We start from the raw sequence: 25,819 nt of genomic DNA on the forward strand, positions 1-25,819 counted from the left end.
TGTAACTGCTCTAAATATTGTGTAAAAGTATGTAAGAGATATAAGATTATTATGAGATTATTATGTGACAGTAAAAAAAACTGCCTTCTTTACCACTCAACAGTTGACAATTGCATAATATTTCTGCAGAAAAATGCATCTAAACGTGAGTACAGCCAACTAGAGTAAAGAAATTTAAAAAAACTTACATCAGCGTTTCAACAAAATAAAAGTCTAACTGTATTTCTGTTCTTAAGTAACACGTTGGTGGGGTAGAAGATGGCCTCAAATGGATGATAAGAATGATTCTCTTGTACTGCGCATTTCAAAGTGGCATATCAACAGAAAATTGCATCTGTGTGTCCTGAATGGGACGCATTGCAATGCCACAGTATCTCAGCTCACAGGTGATATTACATAACTGTATTTTATATTTCCCAGTGTCATTTTTCAATTCTGAGAGCACCACACAATGACATTTTAATCATCTTCACTGTATATTGCTTGGCAGCAAAGGAATGCAGTGCACAGAAGGAACCAAACTGTGTCTCCAGTCAAATGATCAACGGTAAGCTCATATCTTCTACACTTTTCTACAAGAGTACCTGACTGCAGCAACATGGCAGACGACAAGCACAATGGTCATCCGTAGACAGGAAGTCATGTGACATTTCGCCCTTTCAAAACAAGAGTAGAATTTATCTCCACAAACTTCTAAACAAAGTCAGGAGAACTTTTTCTGCATCCCTGTCATTTCTCATTTTAAATCTTAAAAATAAATTTAGAATTAACTTAAAAAAAAACATTTAAAAAAATTGAAATTCATTTTTTTAAACAACATTCTTCTTTGCTGAATTTGCAATTTTTCCAGTGACTATACAGAACATATACTGAAGGCCTATTGTACAGCTCCTAAAAAAATAAATGGCTATTACTCCATTTTAAGTAACAGTATTCCTCTTTATCAGGCTGAAGTTCTAAATACCCAGCCTGGCCAAAAGTATGTGGAATTTTGGTTTCATGAATTTTACAATGCAGTTTTTTTCTTAACCTCCCCTCATTTAGTTAATTTCAAAGATATGTAAATATTATAAATAATATTAGATCTTATAGCTTTGTCCCACCAGGTCTATATTGGTCTATATTTCTTCTTTACTGGGTGTTACATATTGACTTTGTTTCCATTAATAGGATCTTGCCATGCTAGATGTTTGGATACAGAAACTGTGTGTGAAAATTCTACTTATGATGAAGACCACTGCAAAAAAATGGGTGAGCTCCCTTTAGATAAGCAAAAAAAAAAAGAATTTGTGAAGGTTTCTGCTTCTTATTTACAGTATATTCCATTAAATGTTTTATTGTCAGATACGCAAAATCCATGGATCAAGGACAAGTACATCATCAACTTCACAAGAACAGGGAGCCATTGCCTCAACTGTAATAATCCAGTGAAAAAGCCTGAGAGGACAATTAATTTGCCAGTACCACCAATTAATGGAACAATTTACTTTGCTCAAGCTGTGTAAGACATACTCCATTAATTTATTAAAGGTGCAATGTGTAGAATTTAGTGGCATCTAGTGGAATAGACTTGGCAGAAATTAAATGTATAATTAATAAGTATGTTTTAATTAGTGCACAATCACCTGAAAATAAGAATTGTAGTTTTCGTTACCTTAGAATGAGCCCTTTATATCTACATAGAGAGCAGGTCCCCTTACACAGAGGCCGCCATGTTGCACCGCCATGTTTCTACAGCAGCCCAGTACGGACAAACCAAGCACTGGCTCTAGAGGGGGCCTTTTTATATTTTTTGCAAGTTTCGCGGCCGCAGGTTCTCCTCCTCACTTGGAAGTGGAGGGTGAGGGGAGGGGTATTCATTTGGTTGCAATCTGCAATCTCACCACTAGATGCCACTAAATCCTACAAACTGGTCTCTAAAGGAGAACATTTTGGGAAATATGCTTGTCCGCTTTTTGCTGAGAGTTAGATGAGAAGATGGAGCTAAAGCAAGGATGTTATTGTTCACTTTAGCATGAAGACTGGAACCAGGTGGAAACAGCGAGCACGGCTCTGTCTTAAGTTAAAAAGTTGTCTCCCTGCTCCAGCTCCATATTTAACGCACAGATGTGAGAGTGGTATCAATCTTCTCATCTAACTTTCGCCATTAAAAAGCAAATACCAAGATGTCAAACTAATCCTTTAAACAATTAAATTAAAACAGAGAAAATGTATTAGTATTATGTACATTTTATCTTTTGAGAATAAGTACTGATTACAGAGTTGCACATGATATCTCACATATATAAGCCATGCTTTTCCATCTGTCAACAGTAAAATCATGAGGGATATTGCCAGCATCGTTGCCTCTTTCAGTGAGTCTTCAGCTGAATTGAATGCAGGAGGGGGAGTCACGGGTGCCATAGTGAAGAAAACGGAGCTCGAGGATGTAGACGAAGTGTCCTTTGCTTATTTATCTCCGAATGACTCCATAAATGTGGGTGCATTACTTTTATTTGACCTTCATACTATGTCAGCAAAATTTCAAGGTATAATAGATTTCAGAATAACAGTATGTTTTCTGGATGTGATAAGATGTGTTTACCATCTTAGTTTAGCACGTTAGCATGCTAACATTGACTAATTAGCAGAAAAAGTAGAGCTGAGGCTGATGGGAACGTCATCAGTTTTTCTGGTAATTTGACCTAATGAATGTGTGTAGCCAATTTCAGTGGAGTCCATCCAATACTTGTCATGACATTTCACTTCCCTACACTGTCTCTGGTCCTGGGCCCCGAGCCCATTTACTGAAGGCTTAAACCTTTAACTTTAAAACTGGTACACTATATAATTTTGACAACAAACTTGTTACACTCTTTCCTGCAGATTATAGACAGCAGAGATTTTCTGTCTCCGTTTTCAAGATCTGTTACAGTGTCAAAAGAAGCTTTTGAAAAAGCTTTCGATTCGAATGTGAGTGAAGCATTTGCAGCTGTTTTGCGATTCACCAATATGGCTCAGGTAAGAAAAATACCTGTAATTTCACCTTCATTGATACAGTTTACATATGTGATCATGTTACTACTTTGTAGTTGTTGCATTTTTCCAGGATGAGTTGAACAGCACGGTTTTAGGTGATGAAGTTATAGCAATTGAAATGGGAGTTGCTATCACCAATCTCACAGACAAAATATCCATCAGTTTTCGGAAAATGAAATACGTAAGTTAAAAAATAAAATGCTGTATTAAATATGTATCATCTGTACTTCATTATCATCCAAGAGCACATTGTCAGTGCAGCTCTGTTACTTTGTTTGCAGGAAGGAATTCCAAGTTGCCGATCATGGAATGGTGAAGGTATTTTTCCCCACTAATTTGCATGTTGATGTTGATGCTGCAGCACAACCAGTGGTGGAATAAGTATTCAGATCCTTTACTTAAGTAAAAGTACCAATACAGCACTGTAAAAATACTCCATTACAAGTAAAAAACCTGCATGAAAAATCCTACTTAAGTAAAAGTACATGAGTATTATCAGTTTGATGTAGTTAAATACTTAAAATATTGCAGTAAAAGTAGTGGTTTGGTCCTTCTGACTGATATATTATTATTATATATGACATCATTATATTATTAATACTGAAGCATCAGTGTTAGAGCAGCATGTTACTGTTGTAGCTGCTGGAGGTGGAGCTAGTTTCAACTACTTTATATACAGTTAGTTTAGTCTAATGGTTCCCAACCTAGGGGTTGGGCCCCTCCAAAGGGTCACCAGATAAATCTGAGGGGTCCTGAGATGATTAATGGGAGAGAAAAGAAGAAAAAACAAAGATCTCATACTGATGTTGCATAATCTGTCTGCTCTCTCATCTGGCTGACCATGTTTTGGGTTATTTTAGAATCTGCATGTGTTAGTCTCACCGATCGTCATTTAATTTGACTTATATTAGGATTTAGACAGCTATTTACAGCTTATAACAGCTTATAACAGCAGTTGTCTTTATGATGTAATATTTTATATGATTGTATTAGAAATGTTATTGTATGTTGGAAAATATTTTTGTTATTTGCTTTAGGTTGTTTGTTGTTGCTGCTTGGAGTTACAGGAGGTTGCAGTGAAATTTTTCCCTACACTGCTTGTAAATACACTCTGACAGATATGAAGTGAACGTAGCATTAGCTCCACCTATGCTTCAAATTCTATGACAAGTAACAATGTCTGCTATGAAAAAGGTCTAAATGAAAATGAAAGATTGTCGCTATCGCACAGTGTAGATACGCAATTACTGGGACACCTAAATGGGGAAGAGCCATTATTGATATCATTAGTTTGTAATTTTGCTGCGAAAAAGGTCAATTATGTCTGTTTCTAATAGTAAACTTTATCCAGTCAAGAACTCTTGTGGGATGTAATGCGCTACACATACACAATAGATTGCACAAGGCTGTGTAAATGTTATAAAGTATTTCTAGATAGTCTGCACACAACTGTGGTACTTTGGATTGACTGGAACATGCCCCACATGTGCAGGGATTGGCTCATGTGCCCGGCGTCTTTAATAGTGTGAGTGTGTCCTCACAGCGAGATTTATTGTTTGAATGTTTTGATTTGTATTTACCTTAATCTACATCCTGAGTTTATCATAATAGTATTTTTACTTTAAAAGTTTTAAACTATTTTAAAGAGGGTTGTTGAAACTGATGGATTTATGAACCCTCTGGTTTCACTGTTTACATGCTCTGCTCCTGTCTTGCAGGAAACCAGCCAAACTGGACAGATGATGGATGTGAGACAATACAAGATGGAGACAACATTACATGCCGGTGTTCGCATTTGACATTTTTTGCTATCTTATTGGTGCGTTTTACTTCTATTGTAATATTTGCATGATATACTAAGCTTCAGTCACTTAATTTTCATTCCCATTAGGGTGCAAATATTTGCATATTTGTTTGCCCATGTTAGCTGATTGCACTTCCTAGCTAAACCATTACCAGTGCCAATGCCTGTAACTAAATGCCTAAAAGTGTTTATTTTTCTTGTCCCTTTGCAGGCTCCCCTCAATGAAACCATCTCTAGTTCTGATTTGAACGCCCTCACCATCATCACTCAAGTTGGCTGTGGCTTGTCCATGTTCTTCCTCGGCATAGTCCTCTTCATGCACTTCCTTATGAGGTAACAGTAATAAAACTTTATTTATGTATCACCCCTCAGAGATGCAAAACAGTCAGCTTCACAGAGATGAAAAAAGAAAAATACATGCAAGAAGTAGACATTAAAAACAAATACAGGAAAATATAAGGTAACATACAAAGAAAGGTGACATTTAAAAGAAAATAAAAATAACTTAAAATGAAAAAATACATACCTGTGACTAGACTAGACACTTGACACTTGATTTTACATTTGTTTTTGTGAGTTTATACATTCAGTTGCAATGCTGCCACAGCAGGGTGTGTCTTTGGACAGGTTTACTACATGCGTAAAAGAAAACCATACATACTTTAGATGAGGAAAGATGTAGTCAAAGATTCTAGGTGAAAGCAAGTTGTAAAAGATGTGTCTTAAACTAATAGATGTTGGTGCACATTATAAAATCTACTGCGTTACAGAGTTTGGGGGCATATATGAACTACATCACAGTAAGCTTTAGTCCCCGAGTGAGGAACCGTTAACGTGTGAGTGGGATGGGAACGTAAACTGTGAGAGGTCATCAATTATGTTACACAATGCATCCACCCAGCACTCATACACATCTCATCTAAATACAGACATGTACACAGGTAAATGAGATTGTTGAAATAGTAGTCTCATTGTTGGAGTGCGATGAAAACAACAGTGTGTACCAAATGAATGCCGTACGCAAATAAAACATCTGTCATCGTCATCACCCATTTCCATGATGTTGAGATAAGTGACTACAACACCGTCTATTGTGAAGAGGTGAATTTTGAGTGAAATCTTTTAAGTAAAGGTGAAGAAGTAAAGGTGATTTAGGTAATTAACTAACTCGTGATCATAAAATGAAATGAATGAAACAATGTTCAGTGTGCAAAGTGTCCTCTCCTGCCTTTGCTCTCTCCCTTTATAAACTAGTCAATAAATATCATTGTATTGTAGAACAGGAAATTCACTGACATTCAGAGTGAAGCTATTAGCATTTTTATTGTAGATTGATTTGAATTCAGCTTTGCCTAAAAGTCAGTTTGGTTTGTTATTGACAGATGACCACAGTCACATTTTACAGTGACGGTAATGATTCTTTTCTAATTTTACTTAAAATGTTTAGTTTAATATTTTTAGTGATGTAATACTATCATTATATTTTGGTTCATTCAAGTGAAAAGCCAGATCTCTAGGCTGTTTTTCAGTTAAATAATTAATTGTTTAGTTTATAAAATGTCAGAGAATGCCCATCACAACTTTCCAGAGTCCAAGGTGATGACTTCAGATATCTTGCTTTGTCCGACCAACAGTCCAAAACCAAACCAAACTTTCAATTTACAATGATGTAAAACAGCGAAAAGCAGCAAATCCTCTCACAAGCTCAGACTAGTGATTGACATTTTTGTGCGATAAATGAACGAAACGATTAATCAATTATCAAAATTGTGAAGATAACATCATCATTTGTTCATTCATTCCTCCAGTCGACAGCGTAATCATAAAACGGTATTTGTACATCAGGAATCAGAAACTTTACAAACACTTTCAAATAAATTCTGACATACATGACCTCTTTGTTAATTCATCTCTCCTCACAGGAAGACCAAGACCAGTAAGACCACCTGGCTCCTCATCCACCTTGTGTCGGCCATGTTCCTGCTTAACCTCACCTTCCTGATCAACAGCTTTGTGGCAAAAATGAAGAACTCAGTGGGTTGTAAGATCATGGCGGCTTTCATGCACTACTCCTTGTTGGCCACTTTCACTTGGTTTGCTGTGCAGGCCTTCCACCTCTGCCTGCAGCTGTACACAGGGGGCAACATTTCAATTCATCGCTACATACTCAAAGTCTCCGTCACCAGCTGGGGTACATTTAGATTAATATTTTCTCTTTTTTTGATTTAAGGAATGATTGAAAAAGGTTGTAACTCTTTTGGACTTGATAACTCATTGCTGTTTATTTCCTTTTTCCATTTCCAGTTCTTCCGAGTGTAGTGGTGATTGTCCTGTTCATTTTAGGAAAATATGGTGAACAAGTTATCCACACGGATAACACTGAAAATAATGAAGCCATGTGAGTTATGACTGCATTTTCACAAACACTTTTGCACTTTGTGGATTATATATTTAATATAAATCATCATACCATAGAACCATGTTTACTTTCCTTGTCTCTTTCTGTTCCAAGGTGCTGGATAACAGACAGTGACGTCCACTACATTGTCAACATAGGCTACTATGTTTTGGTCTTCCTCTTCACCTTCACTACCTTCATCATCATGCTGTCCTGGCTCTTTTGCCTCAAGAGAACCAAAGCAGGCAACGCACAAATGAGCAGAAATGGCAAAAATATTGTAACCATACTGGGACTGTGCTGCATGCTGGGCATTACATGGGGGTTTGCCTTCTTCGCCTATGGTGCCCTCCGGATCCCCTCCTACTACATTTTCACGGCCCTGAACTCTTTCCAAGGTATCCACATGGATATAATCCTACAGCTCTATAATAATCTTTCAAATGATGTGTTTATTACATTTTAAATGTTTTGATTTACTCTTAGTTTTGGCTGAAGTGAAGTAATACTTTGCACTGAATGAAATATTCAATGGAAAGTAGCGGATGGATGACTGTGAAAATAAAATCTATAGTATAGTAGAGTAATAAGTGTAAAATAGGGATGAGTTTTAAGTTTTCTAGCAATTCCTTTAAAAATTATCACTCAACACACTTAAATGAGCAGTATATTTCACAGTCTGAACTTATGGGTGACCATCTTTCTCTGTCAGGTTTCTTCCTGTTCATCTACTACTACAACACCAGAAAGTGGGGAGAGATAAATGGTGGCGTGAACAAAAACTCAGACCGCAACAGCAGCATTGCCACTCTTAACACCAGTCTAGACAACCACAAGAACCCCTACACCAACCAGCCAAGCCAAAAATAAAGTCTTTGATGGGGACCAAGGAGTGATGGAGAGCTTGACCTACAGACTACAAGCAAGCGCAAGGAATTCAGTATGAAGTGTATCAATTTACTGTATATCAATGTGGAGTATATCAGGTGATAATTTCATGGCAACCATTTGATTGTAGTTCTCAGACTTATATATGAGTAGTGGTGATTCACTGATACAAATAGATTGAATATTTCATTTTCTTTTTGGTAGAATAGGATCTACATATAGCTGCTATTGTAAACTGTTCTGCTGATGTGTGGTATTGGTACCTCTCAAAAGATGTAATGAATGATCACTTGATGATTGAATGATCATCATGATCATCAGCCCTTTCTTTACAACATGTCATGATTTTTTATTGCTTTTTTATTTATGAGATTACTTGGAAGAAATTCAAGGTGCAGTGTGTAGATTTTAGTGGCATCTAGTGGGACAGACTTGGCAGAAATGTAATATATTATTTATAAGTATGTTTTAATTAGTGTGTAATCACCTGAAACTGAAAATCGTGTTTTTGTTACCTTGGAATGAACCCTTTAGTATAGTATAGTATAGTATAGTATAGTATAGTATAGTGTAGTGTAGTGTAGTGTAGTGTAGTGTGGTGAAGTATAGCATAGTGTAGCATAGCATAGCATACTATAGTGTAGTGTAGTGTGGTGTAGTATAGTATAGTATAGCTTAGCATAGCATACCATAGTGTAGTGTAATGTAGTGTAGTGTAGTACAGTATGGTATAGTATACTGTAGTGTAGTGTAGTATAGTATAGTATAGCATACTATAGTGTAGTGTGGTGTAGTGTAGTATAGTGTAGCTTAGCATAGCATACTGTAGTGTAGTGTAGTGTAGTGTTGTATAGCATGCTATAGTGTAGTGTAGTATAGTATAGTATAGTATAGCATACTATACTGTAGTGTGGTGTAGTATAGCATTGTATAGTATATCGCAGTATAGCACAGTATAGTATAGTATAGTATAACATAGCATAGCATACTACAGCGTAGTGTAGTATAGTATAGTATAGCATAGTATAGCATAGCATACTAGAGCATAGTGTAGTATAGTATAGTATAGTATAATATAGTATAGTGTAGTGTAGTGTGGTGTAGTAAAGTATAGTGTAGCATAGCATAGTATAGCATAGTATACTATAGTATAGTGTAGTGTGGTGTAGTATAGTATAGCATACTATAGTGTAGTGTAGTATAGTACAGTATAGTGTAGCTTAGCATGGCATACTGTAGTGTAGTGTATTGTAGTGTCGTATAGCATGCTATAGTGTAGTGTGGTGTAGTATAGTATAGTATAGCTTAGCATAGCATACTATAGTGCAGTGTAGTGTAGTGTAATATAGCATAGTATAGTATACCGCAGTATAGCACAGTATAGTATAGTATATTATAGTACAGCATAGCATAGCATACTATAGCGTGGTGTAGTATAGTATAGTATAGCATAGCATAGCATAGCATAGCATAGCATAGCATTTGAGTTTATTTATTTGCACTGGTCAAAAAAATTTAAAAAAAACACACAAAGAACAAGAAATAAAATCAGTACGAATGGAGTGGAAAAAAGCCTAGTAGGCTTATTGATTACTTTTACCTAAATAACATGTTGTGACCTGACTCAAGAGAGACACACCAGTGTCAAGTTTTAACAAAAGATAAGTTTATTAAACTAAATTAAACCAAATTAAAGAGTTAACTAAATATTTCAAGCATGAGGTGTGGAAATCAGTGGTAGCAGTAGTTTATGGTGTGCATGGGTGTAAGATGTGTGTGTGTGTGTGTGTGTGTGTGTGTGTGTGTGTGTGTGTGTGTGTGTGTGTGTGTGTGTGTGTTGTAAGGTGCAAGAAAGTAAAACAAAGAACTAAATCAACAACCAAATCAAAAGGGCTGCCTGTGGGAGACAGCAGGTACGCAGCAGCGCAGCATCCGAGTGTCAAAGAGTCAGTGAGAGAGTGAGCTGTGCTGCAGCCAGGACTTAAATAACCTGGGAGCACTGTGGGCGCTCAGATGTTCCAGGTTACACTAGCAGTCACCTGCAGAACAAGGAGAGATACAGGTTAGTACCAGATCAAACCCCAAGATGGCACCAGGGGTCATCACACAATATAAGATATACAGACATAAGTGGTAAGAAATATAAACGTTCATATATGAACAAAATGTAGCACAATATTTCACTTTTTTTCAAAAAATGTTTAAATATTCTTGTTCACATTGCTATTGCACATTTGCACTGCTCAATGAAAAGCATGTATCTCCAAATTTGGTGACCTTGAATAAAAACCCTATGCAACATTTGAAAACAGGTTTGTTTTTCAAGACAGTGAGTTTGTTTGTTTTTTTAGCATTAAATAATATTGTAAAGGTAGTGGTTTGCAGATATGATCCTGGACATTTTTGTATATGTAAACCATCTCTTGGATTTGTGGGCTATTTAGTGTTGTTATACATTACAAAATATTGTATTCTAAGCAGAAACTAATGGGTTTTTTTTACACAAGTTACGTTAACAAGATACATTAGATTACAACCACCATTCGTTCCTTGCATACTGTTAGATCATCACTGTACGTTCATCCAAGTGTAACGTTATTTTGGGTATTTTTTTGCATTGGAGAGTGGAACCAGAGTTCATGTGACTACATTTTCAGGAAATGTAAATTTACAAGACAAAAGTTTGGGCAGCTATGCAAAGTCAGTTTGGCATATATTCATCAGACCAAAAAGTTCATTTCCTCTTGTTTAGTGCTACTGTTCAGTGGTTTGACGTTACTTCAACCAGAGACAGGTAAGAATGAAAAGACTTGGGTCATAGTAGGTATAGGTCATATCTTTTTTGGCTGATAGAAAAAAGCACTTTGGAAAAATACTTATTATTGTTTTTCATGTACTGTAGAAGTGAACGGATCACACATCTCGATCGAGACTTAATGCCATCAAATAAACATGACACAAAAGAGTTGGATGACTTGGGTTTTGTTGACGTGTCTTCTGTGGATTTGTCCCATTTTTAAAGGTAAGTAGACAAAATCTCCAAGTAATGAAGCCTGATTGCAACCATAGTATCTCATTGTGTTATTCTCCTGAGAAATTTTGAACAAAAATTCTGAATATCTATTATGGTTATTTCAATATGTAAAGATATTGTGTTAAGAATGTGTATTTTGTGTTTCACTTTTTATCTGATTTTATTATGATCCTCCAGCCAAAAGAGGAAATTTTTTTCTGGATTACAAAAATTGTCCCCCTAAACAGAAGATAATCTTCATTGTTGCTGATAACTTCAATGGTCTCATTGGCAGGAAACAAAATAATTTGCAGAGTAAGTCAAAATCACTATAAATATTTTAATTAGTCATTTATTTTCACAAGTTGTATGTGTGTCAGGCTTTAGATTATTTATTACTCATTGTTTTCAAATTACTCCTGTGTTTGCGGTAAAATGTTAACAAATGTGTGTTGCAACATATTTTAACTTGTAGGAGAAACCACAAGCAGCCCAATCTGACCAGTACAACTATGTTGATGAAAGTGAATTAGCTTAAACAGACTTTGGCTAACATGAGAGAATCCATGTGTGTTTGCCTCTCAGGCACTTCCATATTATACCACATTCAGTTCATGTTGTTCAGACTGTAATTACAAGCAGCATAGTCACAAAAACACATTGACACCAGCCAGGAATTTCTGACAGCGACAACGAAAAGACCATCGCTGGCAATTACATAAATCAGATCCAAACACTAATAGTAGTAATCCAACTAATTCAAAAGAAGCTATACAGAATTTGTTTGTATCTGGTTTCACTTAAACTGCTACAAATATGTAACACAACAGAAGAAGCAAATTTAGGATATTGATCTTAATGTCTTCATTCTGTCACCTCTGTTTAGTTTGGACAAATTGTGATTGGAACAATGCACATATTTATAAATGTTTAAATGAAAAGAAACAAAATAAACACTTGAATCAGCTAACTTCCCTCCAAAATATGACGCATTCATTATCAATATTCATGGACAAATGACGTATTTTTATCAGATTTTGAACAACAAACATCATTTTTAACAATAAATTCCTACTAAAATGTGTCTGTTGTAACATTTTTAAGTAACAAATCATGAATGAACAATGGCAAACCCATAGACACAACGACACACACAATAACGACACTTTGTCCAAATTAGTTTGTTTAAAACATAGTCTGACCTTTAGCCCTGCAGTAGACTGGTGACATGCTGGGTGTGCCTGTTTCTCTGTCAGCGATTTTATTATTCGTGGATGTTACATTTTGTGTGTAATTAGTTCTGCTTTTGTGTAACTGCTCTAAATATTGTGTAAAAGTATGTAAGAGATATAAGATTATTATGAGATTATTATGTGACAGTAAAAAAACTGCCTTCTTTACCACTCAACAGTTGACAATTGCATAATATTTCTGCAGAAAAATGCATCTAAACGTGAGTACAACCTACTAGAGTAAAGAAATTTTTAAAAAACTTACATCAGCAACAAAATAAAAGTCTAACTGTATTTCTGTTCTTAAGTAACACGTCAGTGGGGTAGAAGGTGGCCTCAAATGGATGATAAGAATGATTTTCTTGTACTGCGCATTTCAAAGTGGCATATCAAGAAAAAACTGCATCTATTTGTCCTGAATGGGACGCATTGCAATGCTACAGTATCTCAGCTCAAAGGTGATATTACATAACTGTATTTTATATTTCCCAGTGTCATTTTTCAATTCTGAGAGCACCACACAATGACATTTTAATCATCTTCACTGTATATTGCTTGGCAGCAAAGGAATGCAGTGCACAGAAGGAAGCAAACTGTGTCTTCAGTCAAATGATCAACGGTAAGCTCATATCTTCTACACTTTTCTACAAGAGTACCTGGCTGCAGCAACATGGCAGACGACAAGCACAATGGTCATCTGTAGACAGGAAGTCATGTGACATTTTGCTATTTCAAAACAAGAGTAGAATTTATCTCCACAAACTTCTAAACAAAGTCAGGAGAACTTTTTCTGCATCCCTGTCATTTCTCATTTTAAATCTTAAAAATAAATTTAGAATTTACTTAAAAAAAAACATTATAAAAATTTTAATTCATTTTTTAAACAACATTCTTCTTTGTTGAATTTGCAATTTTTCCAGTGACTATACAGAACATATACTGAAGGCCTATTGTACAGCTCCTAAAAAAATAAATGACTATTACTCCATTTTAAGTAACAGCATTCCTCTTTATCAGGCTGAAGTTCTAAATACCCAGCCTGGCCAAAAGTATGTGGACAACTGAACATTTTCACCACATGTGATAAGTGATTGTGATACCATGGACATTCATCTGCTACTACATCCTCCACTGACTCTAGTTTCAGTCTTTTATGTCTCACCATTTAATATACAGTAACAAAGTGTCAGACACAGCACGGGGACACCCTTTATCTCCCTTTCTGTTCACACTCTACACCTCAGACTTCAGATACTGTTTACAGTCCTGCCACCTGCAGAAGTTGGCAGAAAGGTCAGAGCTGTCTGTATTTCCTCAGGAGACTCAGCTCTTTCATCATCTGCAGAACAAACCATGTTGCAAATGTTTTATCACTCGGTGGTGGCCAGCCATCTTCTACACTGTAGTGTGCCTGGGCAGCAGGGTGAAGGCAGCTGATGCTGATAGACTCAATAAGCTCATCAGGAAAGTGCAATCTCCGGCACAAGACTTTCCTTCAGGATTAATTAAGTTCTATTTTATCTTAAACACCATGAAGAATAACTTCTGCCGCATGTCATCACAGGGCCTCTGGTGTACGGATGACCATGAAGTCTGCCATGTTGCTGCAGCCATGGCGTTTCATTCAGTATGGAGTGGAAAAATCAATTAATAAAATGGAGCTGATAAAAAAAACAATTGAATTTGCACTTAATTTAAAAATTGGAAATGTGGAATTATGAATGAACTTTCTTACAATCACATTTTTAAATCTGAATCAAACAATTTTGGTTTCATGAATTTTACAATTCAGTTTTTTTCTTAACCTCCCCTCATTTAGTTAATTTCAAAGAAATATGTAAATATTATAAATAATATTAGATCTTATAGCTTTGTCCCACCAGGTCTATATTGGTCTATATTTCTTCTTTACTGGGTGTTACATACTGACTTTGTTTCCATTAATAGGATCTTGCCATGCTAGATGTTTGGATACAGAAACTGTGTGTGAAAAATCTACTTATAATGAAGACCACTGCAAAAAAATGGGTGAGCTCCCTTTAGATAAGCAAAAAAATGAAATTGTGAAGGTTTCTGCTTCTTATTTACAGTATATTCCATTAAATGTTTTGTTGTCAGATACGCGAAATCGACGGATCAAGGACAAGTACATCATCAACTTCACAAGTACAGGGAGCCATTGCCTCAACTGTAATAATCCAGTGAAAAAGCCTGAGAGGACAATTAATTTGAAACAAAATGTAACAGTTGATAAAAAAGGAAAACTTGACCCTGCTCAAGCTGTGTAAGACATACTCCATTAATTTATTTAAGGTGCAATGTGTAGGATTTAGTGGCATCTAGTGGAACAGACTTGGCAGAAATGAAATGTATAATTAATAAGAATGTTTTAATTAGTGCATAATCACCTGAAAATAAGAATTGTAGTTTTCGTTACCTTAGAATGAGCCCTTTATATCTACATAGAGAGCAGGTCCTCTTCCACGGAGGCCGCCATGTTGCACCGCCATATTTCTACAGCAGCCCAGAACGAACAAACCAAACACTGGCTCTAGAGAGGGCCTTTTTATATTTTTTGCAAGTTTCGCGGCAACCATAGATTGTTCTACACGCTTGGAAGTGGAGGGTGAGGGGAGGGATATTCATTTGGTTGCAATCTGCAATCTCACCGCTAGATGCTCTAAAGGAAGGAATTTTGGGAAATATGCTAGTTCACTTTTTGCCGAGAGTTAGATGAGAAGAACCCGGTGGAAACAGCAAGCACGGCTCTGTCCAAAGTTAATAAATTTGTGCTACCAACACATCTAAGGCTCTCTTACATGTTAAATCTTGTTTGTTTGATCAATACACAAACAGAGTAGTTGTAAAGTAAAAATGATAATTTTCCCGGCAACCTCATGGTGACAACAAGGCTCTGGGAAATCACTGTTGTTTGCCCAGAAATAGTTACAGCATGTAACTTGCCGTAAAACCACAACATTTTACCAAGCGGCAACCTCTGGGGCTGAAAAATTAAGCCAATGCAGAAGTGCCAAAAACTGCAGTTCCTTGAATGACCACTTGAGGCTGGCTCCAAAAGCAAGTCAATCTCCATAGACCTCCATGTTAAAATGCCCAACTTTAAAGCAGAAATGAACATGTCTACAGCCTGGTACAAAAAACGGTTTCGATCTCTATAGCTAATTTACCCATTCATGACAACTGCACGGGGGTGAATTATTTTTATAACTCACCCGTTTAAATTTTATTAACCGTAAAATTACGCATAATGAAGGACATGGCTGCTTTGAGTCCGCCAGCTGCTAGGTGGCTTGTTTCAGCCATTCGGCCCTGCTCTTTACCCATTTTGGATTGGCCAGGAGTCACACACTGCCAAAGTGGCGACGGCTGGAGCGGCTGACTTTGAGCTTCAAAACCACTCACCAGAAACCAATGGGTGACGTCACGGTGAATACGTCCATATTTTTATACAGTCTATGCATTTTACATTTCCGATATTTCCGTTTATGTATGGATTAAGCGTACAAGATAAAATGTGTTAATTAGGGAACTTTAGAGGTGTTTTTAGGTGTATTTTTTAAACTTTAGTCAGAGCCAACTAGCTGTTTCGACTGGCTTCCTGTCTTTATGCAATGCTAAACTAATCGCCTCCCTACTCCAGCTCCATATTTAACGCACAGATGTGAGAGTGGTATCAATCTTCTCATCTAACTTTCGCCATTAAAAAGCAAATACCAAAATGTCAAACTAATCCTTTAAACAATGAAATTAAAACAGAGAAAATGTATTAGTATTGTGTATATTTAGGTTTTGACACTAAGTACTGATTACAGAGTTGCACATGATATCTCACATATATAAGCCATGCTTTTCCATCTGTCAACAGTAAAATCGTGAACAATATTCCCAGCATCGTTGCCTCTTTCAGTGAGTCTTCAGCTGAATTGAATGCAGGAGGGGGAGTCACGGGTGCCGTAGTGAAGAAAACGGAGCCCGAGGATGTAGACGAAGTGTCCTTTGCTTATTTATCTCCGAATGACTCCATGAATGTGGGTGCATTACTTTTATTTGACCTTCATACCATGTCAGCAAAATAATATAATAGATTTCAGAATAACAGTATGTTTTCTGGATGTGATAAGATGTGTTTACCATCTTAGTTTAGCACGGTAGCATGCTAACATTGACTAATTAGCAGAAAAAGTAGAGCTGAGGCTGATGGGAACGTCATCAGTTTTTCTGGTAATTTGACCTAATGAATGTGTGTAGCCAATTTCAGTGGAGTCCATCCAATACTTGTCATGACATTTCACTTCCCTACACTGTCTCTGGTCCTGGGCCCCGAGCCCATTTACTGAAGGCTTAAACCTTTAAAAACAAACAGTTCAATGTTTTAAAGAGGCTAAATTATTTCCAATATCTTAACTGGACTAAATTGAAGTTGATAGTTTCATAATTTTTTCAACTTTAAAACTGGTACACTATATAGTTTTGACAACAAACTTGTTACGCTCTTTCCTGCAGATTATAGACAGCAGAGATTTTCTGTCTCCGTTTTCAAGATCTGTTACAGTGTCAAAACAAGCTTTTGAAAAAGCTTTCGATTCGAAAGTGAGTGAAGCATTTGCAGCTGTTTTGCGATTCAACAATATGGCTCAGGTAAGAAAAATACCTGTAATTTCACCTTCATTGATACAGCTTACATATATGATCATGTTACTACTTTGTTGCATTTTTCCAGGATGAGTTGAACAGCACTGTTTTAGATGATGAAGTTGTAGCAATTGAAATGGGAGTTGCTATCACCAATCTCACAGACAAAATATCCATCAATTTTCGGAACTTGAAATACGTAAGTTAAAAAAAAAAAGTGCTGTATTAAATATGTATCATCTGTACTTCATTATTGTCCAAGAGCACATTGTCAGTGCAGCTCTGTTACTTTGTTTGCAGGAAGGAATTCCAAGTTGCCGATCATGGAATGGTGAAGGTATTTTTCCTCACTAATTTGCATATTGATGTTGATGCTAAAGCACAACCAGTGTTGGAAAAAGTAGACAGATCCTTTACTTAAGTAAAAGTACCAATACAGCACTGTAAAAACACTCCATTACAAGTAAAAAACCTGCATGAAAAATCCTACTTAAGTAAAAGTACATGAGTATTATCAGTTTGATGTAGTTAAAATATTGCAGTAAAAGTAGTGGTTTGGTCCTTCTGACTGATGTATTATTATATATGACATCATTAGATTATTAATACTGAAGCATCAGTGTTAGAGCAGCATGTTACTGTTGTAGCTGCTGGAGGTGGAGCTAGTTTCAACTACTTTATATACAGTTAGTTTAGTCCAGTGGTTCCCAACCTAGGGGTTGGGCCCCTCCAAGGGGTCACCAGATAAATCTGAGGGGTCATGAGATGATTAATGGGAGAGAAAAGAAGAATCAACATTCTGATTATTCTAGGTTATTTTAGAATCTGCATGTGTTAGTCTCATCGATCGTCATTTTGTGTCACTTATTTGAGGATTCAAACAGGTATTGGGTTATTTTCAGTTGTCTTTACGCAATTACTGGGACACCTAAATGGGGAAGAGCCATTATTGATATCATTAGTTTGTAATTTTGTGCTGTGAAAAAGGTCAATTATGTCTGTTTCTAACAGTAAATTTTATCCAGTGAAGAACTCTTGTGGGATGTAATGCACTACACATACACAATAGATTGCACAAGGCTGTGTAAATGTTATAAAGTATTTCTAGATAGTCTGCACACAACTGTGGTACTTGGATTGACTGGAACATGCCCCACATGTGCAGGGATTGGCTCATGTGAGGGCATCTTTAATAGTGTGAGTGTGTCCTCACAGCGAAATTTATTGTTTGAATGTTTTGATTTGTATTTACCTTAATCTACATCCTGAGTTTATCATAATAGTATTTTTACTTTAAAAGTTTTAAACTATTTTAAAGAGGGTTGTTGAAACTGATGGATTTATGAACCCTCTGGTTTCACTGTTTACATGCTCTGCTCCTGTCTTGCAGGAAACCGGCCAAACTGGACAGATGATGGATGTGAGACAATACAAGATGGAGACAACATTACATGCCGGTGTTCGCATTTGACATTTTTTGCTATCTTATTGGTGCGTTTTACTTCTATTGTAATATTTGCATGATATACTAAGCTTCAGTCACTTAATTTTCATTCCCATTAGGGTGCAAATATTTGCATATTTGTTTGCCCATGTTAGCTGATTGCACTTCCTAGCTAAACCATTACCAGTGCCAATGCCTGTAACTAAATGCCTAAAAGTGTTTATTTTTCTTGTCCCTTTGCAGGCTCCCCTCAATGAAACCATCTCTAGTTCTGATTTGAACACCCTCACCATCATCACTCAAGTTGGCTGTGGCTTGTCCATGTTCTTCCTCGGCATAGTCCTCTTCATGCACTTCTTTATGAGGTAACAGTAATAAAACTTTATTTATGTATCACTCCTCAGAGATGCAAAACAGTCAGCTTCACAAGAGACGAAAAAAGAAAAATGCATGCAAGAAGTAGAAGTAGTGTGAGTGCCTTTAAAACAGCAGCAGTTGTCTTCGGTACACTTACACACAGTTTCTCAGGTACTTGGCAGGTCAGTTGTTCCTGCATCTTGGAGAATTTGCAACAGTTCTCCTGGGGATTTAGGTGTCTCAGTTGCCTCTGTCTCTTCATGTAATCCCAGACTGACTCCATGATGTTGAGATCAGGGTTCTGTGGGGGCTATAACATCGGTTGAAGGACTCCTTGTTCTTTTCGTAGCTGAAGATAGTTCTTTATGACTCTGGCTGTGTGTTTGGGGTCATCATGCTGCCGAATACATTTGGGACCGATCAGACACCTCCCTGATGGTGTTGCATAATGGATAAGAGTCTAAACATCTAAACTGCCAAAATGTTTGCACAGTACTGTATATGTTGGCATGTTCAATATGTGTATATTCTTATTTGTGTATGTGTGTACAGTATGTGTGCATTATACATGTATAATGCATTTTTACTCAGCCATTTAAACGTGTTTAAATAACTCAGGTCTCTTTTAATGCAATTATATTTATTTAAGCACTACACACTTTAGATGTTTTATGTTTTTGTGTCATTTTTTACTTTTATTTTATCTTTCATTATTATCACCTGGTCCTATTAGGAACAACATATCATTCTGCCATATGCACATTCTTATGAATATGGTTAGATTGACAGTTAAATAAACTTGAACTTGATGTAATCTGTAGCAAAGTCATGAAGTGATTTGAAAACAAAGAGAAGCACTATAACACCAGTTCTACAGCTTAGGTGATTTACCTGCTTAATTTTCTCATCATATAACCATACACATTGAGACTTTTTTTATACAAAAGAGAATGGGAAACAAATATTTTCTATCACAATTAGGAGAGACAGAGTGAGCAAATAAAGGGAGAGAAGAGCAACTAGTAAAAACTGATGATTCATAGCTAATGAATATCTATATTTTAGATCACTTAAGTCTATTCTAACTCTCTTGTCAAAAGGGTGCAAAACACTTACATACTAACGTGCAAGTAAACCAATACAACATCGTGGGTTGATAGCTGTGTTGTTCCACAGCGGTTAATGTAGTGAAAGTTCATGTAAATAAGACAGCTTTCCAGAACAGCAGAACACTGTGGGAGGTTATGTCAAAATATTCACAGTAGGAAAATGAGATCGTTGAAATAGCAGCCTCATTGTTGGAGTATGATGCAAACAACCGTGTGTACCAAATGAATGCCGTAAGCAAATAAAACATCTTATCCATCGTCTTCATCACCTTGTATGGTCACAGGAATATTTTCAGGTCACTACTGCACTGTAAACACTGTTTAGTGAACAAGGAAGTTAAAATAATCAAATGTATTGTTTATACATGTACATAAGGTTATGTAATAAAATATGACTGTGGTTCTGAATAGACTTCATGCTAGAGTTTGCATTAGATACGTACATGACTGCTTGTGTGTTTGTTTTCAGTCCTGCAGTTAATCTTGTGGATTTCAAGCATAATTTTCATGATGTTTAGATTAGTGACTACAACACTGTCTGTTGTGACGGGATAAATTTTGTGTGAAATCTTTTAAGTAAAGGTGAAGAAGTAAAGGTGATTTAGGTAATTAACTAACTTGTGATCATAAAATGAAATGAATGAAACAATGTTCAGCGTGCAAAGTGTCCTCTCCTGCCTTTGCTCTCTCCCTTTATAAACTAGTCAATAAATATCATTGTATTGTAGAACAGGAAATTCACTGACATTCAGAGTGAAGCTATTAGCATTTTTATTGTAGATTGATTTGAATTCAGCTTTGCCGAAAAGTCAGTTTGGTTTGTTATTGACAGATGACCACAGTCACATTTTACAGTGACGGTAATGATTCTTTTCTAATTTTACTTAAAATGTTTAGTTTAATATTTTTAGTGATGTAATACTATTATTATATTTTGGTTCATTCAAGTGAAAAGCCAGATCTCTAGGCTGTTTTTCAGTTAAATAATTAATTGTTTAGTTTATAAAATGTCAGAGAATGCCCATCACAACTTTCCAGAGCCCAAGGTGATGACTTCAGATATCAGATATCAACAATCCAAGACTGAAGGGCTTTCAATTTACAATGATGTAAAACAGCGAAAAGCAGCAAATCCTCTCACAAGCTCAGACTAGTGATTGACATTTTTGTGCGATAAATGAACGAAACGATTAATCAATTATCAAAATTGTGAAGATAATATCATTTGTTCATTAACTCCTCCAGTTGACAGCATAATCATAACACAGTATTTATCCATCAGCAATCAAAAACATCATGGACACTTTCAAATAAATTCTGACATACATGACCTCTTTGTTAATTCATCTCTTCTCACAGGAAGACCAAGACCAGTAAGACCACCTGGCTCCTCATCCACCTCGTGTCGGCCATGTTCATGCTTAACCTCACCTTCCTGATCAACAGCGTTGTGGCAAAAATGAAGAACTCAGTGGTTTGTAAGATCATGGCGGCGTTCATGCACTACTTCATGTTGGCCACTTTCACTTGGTTTGCTGTGCAGGCCTTCCACCTCTGCCTGCAGCTGTACACAAGGGGCAACATTTCAATCCATCGCTACATACTGAAAGTCTCCGTCACCAGCTGGGGTACATTTAGATTAATATTTTCTCTTTTTTTGGTTTAAGGAATGATTGAAAAAGGTTGTAGCTCTTTCAGACTTGATAACTCATTGCTGTTTATTTCCTTTTTCCATTTCCAGTTCTTCCGAGTGTAGTGGTGATTGTCCTGTTCATTTTAGGAAAATATGGTGAACAAGTCATCCACACGTATAACACTGAAAATAATGAAGCCATGTGAGTTATGACTGCATTTTCACAAACACTTTTGCACTTTGTGGATTATATATTTAATATAAATCATCATACCGTAGAACCATGTTTACTTTCCTTCTCTCTTTCTGTTCCAAGGTGCTGGATGACAGACAGTGACGTCCACTACATTGTCAACATAGGCTACTATGTTTTGGTCTTCCTCTTCACCTTCACTACCTTCATCATCATGCTGTCCTGGCTCTTTTGCCTCAAGAGAACCAAAGCAGGCAACGTACAAATGAGCAGAAATGGCAAAAATATTGTAACCATACTGGGACTGTGCTGCATGCTGGGCATCACATGGGGTTTTGCCTTCTTCGCCTATGGTGCCCTCCGGATCCCCTCCTACTACGTTTTCACGGCCCTGAACTCTTTCCAAGGTATCCACATGGATATAATCCTACAGCTCTATAATAATCTTTCAAATAATGTCTTAAATATTTTGATTTAATCTTAGTTTTGGCTGAAGTAAAGTAATATTTTGCACTGAATGAAATATTCAATGGAAAGTAGAGGATGGATGACTGTGAAAATAAAATCTATAGTATAGTAGAGTAATAAGTGTAAAATAGGGATGAGCTTTAAATTTTCTAGCAATTCTTTTAAAAAAAATTGTCACTCTACACACTTATATGTGGAGTATATTTCAGAGTCTCAACTATGGACGACCATCTTTTTCTGTCAGGTTTCTTCCTGTTCATCTACCACTACAACACCAGAAAGTGGGAAGAGGTAAACATTGGCGTGAACAAAAACCCGGACAACATCAGCAGCATTTCCACTCTCAACACCAGTCTAGGCAACCACGAGAACCCCTACACCAACCAGCCAGGCAAAAAATAAAGCCTTGGATGGGGACCAAAGAGTGATGGAGAGCTTGACCTCCAGACTACAAGTACAAGGAATTCAGTATTAAGTGTACTGATGTATATAACATTGTAATTTATTTAGTGCATTGCTTTAAATCCATGTTCTTAAGTTTTTCTGATCATAAATGGGTATATGTTTCATGCAGTTAAATGACTTTGAAGCCTTTTTCAATGCAATAAAATGCAATATTTTGACTGATTTTTCAATAGAAAAACTGCAAAACATTTAAAACTCAGCTATTTTGAAACCCTTGACTGCTGACTAAGCATTTTTAAATTACATTTTTAGGACCCTCTGAGCTTCAGCCTATATATCTCTTTAGTCATGTATATAAAAAGAGAGTTATCTCACCAACAAGACAAGGGTAACTAAATGAGAAGACATACTCAAAATACTGTACATCCACTTGAAGCCATGCAAACATGCTGTGTGTAAAAGCATATTTTGACTGGAAAAGAATAGAGGTGAGGAATACAATAAGGAAATAAGAATCATTTATTAAGTTTCAATCATACAGACACATTTAACACACGTCAATGTACAAAGTTTTTTTTTTTTTTTTTTTTAACTAATTTTAGATTGAGATTACTGTACACTTTTAGAGTAAGAGAGCTTCTGCTTCCTTGAGAGCTTTTTCCATTTCAGCAGCCTCCAGGGAAAAGTTCTCCCTTTCCTGCAGCATAAGTTCTCGTGCTTTAGTACAGTCTGTCATTGTTGTCTGGATTTCCTGAAAGTGTGTAAAATAAGGGGCACTTAAACCAACGACACTACAACAAACAGCTAAATTAAGCTGGTCAATGTAACGGCATAGTTTTAAAAAAATGGGAACAGCTTCAGAAGTTTCAAACAGTTTGACTCACCTCTAGCTGAGAGCGCTGCTGTGATGCAGTGTCACCAAAGGCCTTTAATTCATTCAGCAGGTCTGCAGAGACACTCTGAAATAAAGATGAAGATGTGTTTTTCCAGGTGGCATCTCTATAATAGCCAAAACCCTGTGACCCTTTATGTCTAGGATACAAGTATAGTGTAAATTTGAATTATTTTATAACAGTTTTTGTTTGGTTTTCTTTAATTGTGGAGTTATGTGACATGAGACAATTAAGTACAGTAGTTAATAAGTAGGTTTCTGATTTCATTTATTTCCAGTTTTGTGTGTGAACTTGATGCAAATGTGCTTTGATTTGTCTGATAAAGCATAATGACAAATAAGATGTGACTCTAAATATATTATCGTGAGTGGGTAAAATTAAATAAAATATGTACCATTACTTCCTTTCTTTGATCTTCATTTTGTTGTGCAGGTTCTCCAACTCTCTCCCCTAAAACTAAATATCAAAGAGATCTTATGTTAATTTCTATCAATTAACAACCAGAATTAAGCACATATATAACACATTTTGAAATCGGGGATGCATATTCACCTGGGTCTATTTTTGCAGCGACTAGGAGCACAAGACAGTCCTTCAGGTTTTTCTGTACCTCTGCATTCTCCTTTTCTAGGTCATTGAACTGCAGCTCCAAATCAGTTACCCTTTGCTGCAAAGCAATAATGACTTGTTTGCTTAAAGTGAGCCCATTGACATGCATTTTACCAGGAGTCTAATGTATTCAATACTTGAGTATGAATGCAAGCACTGAGTTATGTTACAATCCTACAAGTACTTTATCAAATTTGCTTTCTTCACCTGTGTCTCTGTGAGGTTTTTCTGCAGTTCCTCCTTGGCAGCCATCAAATTCTGATTTTGCTCCATGAGCTCTGCCTGCTGCTCATGCCTTGTGGAGACCCTATGGAGAGGTGCAACATAAACTTGTGAAAACATGGTTGAAGCCTGCAGCATGTTCAGGAAATGTAATATTATGTATGACTTACCCTTTGTAACCTTTAGAAGCAGCATTTTTTCTGGAAGACAAAAATGGAAACAAACATTAAATTCAATAGCTTAGATGTGAACATACAGAGCTCGGCAGCAGTTGGGGGTTTGTGATGCTTTACACGAAAGGATGCCAAAGATATGAAAGGAAATAATATGACACTACTCCGTCCAGGTTTCTCTGGATAGAGCACCCACTGAGTTTATGATGTGGACGTTTACACTTTGTATTTCAAACTAAGTTTTGACTCTCATTCCCTCCCTTCATCAAGCCTAAAAGGTTTCATTTGTAACTTCCTGACGGCAGAAAATTCTGTGTTTTGTCAAGAGTTTTGTCTACCTGTGGCAGAGCTGTCCTGTGGAGTGCCACTAAATTCAATAAGAAGTGCCAAAGATTGACAACAAGTCTGGTTTTTTTAACATTTATAATTCAACATTTCTTACCTTGGTACGTTTTCTTTTTGAGGTTTAAGGATACCATCTGATCTTTGGACAGCATTTACAGTTGCTGTTTTCTTTGTTTCTGCAGGTAACTGCTTACCTGGAAAAGACAGAAGATTGTCACAGCCTTGTTTGACTTTGTTAAATTAAAACACACGTTCATTTGATGACCTCAAAAGTGCAAAAATAGCAAACCCTGCTCGCCTCTGGGAATTTTCGAAGACATTTTTCTATCCGCAATGCCAGCAATGAGAAAGTAACCTGTATAGAGAAATTAGTTAAGTTGAGTGAGTTGAGTTTAGTCTATCCTGGACATCTATGCTTACCCAACTGTTCCAGTATAACTCAACTAGATACGCTCTTTTTAAACATGGTGTACGTATAAGGTAAATCGTGGATTACAAGGGTACATTTGCTATTACTCAGGACATAAAAACTAACAAATTTAGGATGGAGTTTGGTGCGATTTTTCAGTTTACGTCTTCAAATAAGTAAACCAACTCGCGTGTATTAGGATTAGTTTACGTACATGTTAAGCGTTAAACATAACTGAATTATACTAACATGTGTGACATGGTTCAATAACACAATAATAATAGCTATTCCTACCTTTGTGGATTCGTGAAATATGCGATTTATCAACAGTCAAAATGGAGCAACACGAATTTTTAAAAACGTACCGCCCTCTGTGGTCACCTCCGGCTTGTTTACGTCATTTCCTGTATAAATAGAAGTAGAAGAATAGAAGAATAGAAGGTTTCTATTTTTTTAATTAATCCCAGATCAACGTACGCATTTTATGATACATCATTTGTCGAGTAAACTTTAACGTTACTGTAGTAACCGAAATAAGTAGAGGAATCGATGA

The 25,819-nt window shown here is 36.4% G+C and overlaps 3 protein-coding genes across 5 annotated transcripts; 2 read left to right on the forward strand and 1 right to left on the reverse strand.

Annotated features, from left to right (window-relative positions):
* Positions 1 to 243: 243 nt before the first annotated feature.
* Positions 244 to 11,415, forward strand: LOC137168869 (adhesion G-protein coupled receptor G5-like). Its single transcript, XM_067571699.1, has 16 exons — positions 244 to 386; positions 491 to 547; positions 1,171 to 1,251; positions 1,345 to 1,501; positions 2,314 to 2,476; positions 2,866 to 3,000; positions 3,089 to 3,199; positions 3,300 to 3,336; positions 4,737 to 4,837; positions 5,034 to 5,155; positions 6,745 to 7,013; positions 7,127 to 7,220; positions 7,335 to 7,618; positions 7,933 to 10,902; positions 11,011 to 11,130; positions 11,320 to 11,415. The coding sequence occupies exons 1-14, from the start codon at positions 269 to 271 to the stop codon at positions 8,088 to 8,090; spliced, it is 1,887 nt and encodes a 628-aa protein (XP_067427800.1). The 5' UTR covers positions 244 to 268; the 3' UTR covers positions 8,091 to 10,902; positions 11,011 to 11,130; positions 11,320 to 11,415.
* A 1,162-nt stretch (positions 11,416 to 12,577) lies between these two features.
* Positions 12,578 to 23,907, forward strand: LOC137168868 (adhesion G-protein coupled receptor G2-like). 3 transcript variants are annotated; one of them, XM_067571696.1, is made up of 14 exons: positions 12,578 to 12,811; positions 12,916 to 12,972; positions 14,301 to 14,381; positions 14,472 to 14,637; positions 16,240 to 16,402; positions 16,878 to 17,012; positions 17,095 to 17,205; positions 17,307 to 17,343; positions 18,397 to 18,497; positions 18,694 to 18,815; positions 21,276 to 21,544; positions 21,658 to 21,751; positions 21,866 to 22,149; positions 22,455 to 23,907. In XM_067571696.1, exons 1-14 carry the CDS (start codon positions 12,694 to 12,696, stop codon positions 22,610 to 22,612), a joined length of 1,896 nt encoding a protein of 631 aa, XP_067427797.1. In that variant the 5' UTR covers positions 12,578 to 12,693; the 3' UTR covers positions 22,613 to 23,907. The 3 variants fall into 3 exon arrangements, with proteins under 3 accessions (XP_067427797.1, XP_067427798.1, XP_067427799.1); XM_067571697.1 differs by lacking the exons at positions 12,578 to 12,811; positions 12,916 to 12,972; positions 14,301 to 14,381; positions 14,472 to 14,637 and adding an exon at positions 15,467 to 15,800; XM_067571698.1 differs by lacking the exons at positions 12,578 to 12,811; positions 12,916 to 12,972; positions 14,301 to 14,381; positions 14,472 to 14,637 and adding an exon at positions 15,467 to 15,800 and having other exon boundaries at positions 16,282 to 16,402.
* Positions 23,112 to 25,625, reverse strand: knstrn (kinetochore localized astrin (SPAG5) binding protein). Its single transcript, XM_067571700.1, has 9 exons — positions 25,561 to 25,625; positions 25,147 to 25,212; positions 24,955 to 25,051; positions 24,510 to 24,539; positions 24,325 to 24,424; positions 24,061 to 24,175; positions 23,903 to 23,964; positions 23,500 to 23,574; positions 23,112 to 23,366 (listed from the first exon to the last, which is right to left on the reverse strand). The coding sequence occupies exons 2-9, from the start codon at positions 25,175 to 25,177 to the stop codon at positions 23,238 to 23,240; spliced, it is 639 nt and encodes a 212-aa protein (XP_067427801.1). The 5' UTR covers positions 25,178 to 25,212; positions 25,561 to 25,625; the 3' UTR covers positions 23,112 to 23,237.
* Between the last annotated feature and the right edge of the window lie 194 nt (positions 25,626 to 25,819).

This window comes from Thunnus thynnus, chromosome 18 (genome assembly GCF_963924715.1).
Source record: "Thunnus thynnus chromosome 18, fThuThy2.1, whole genome shotgun sequence".
Taxonomy (NCBI): Eukaryota; Metazoa; Chordata; class Actinopteri; order Scombriformes; family Scombridae; genus Thunnus; species Thunnus thynnus.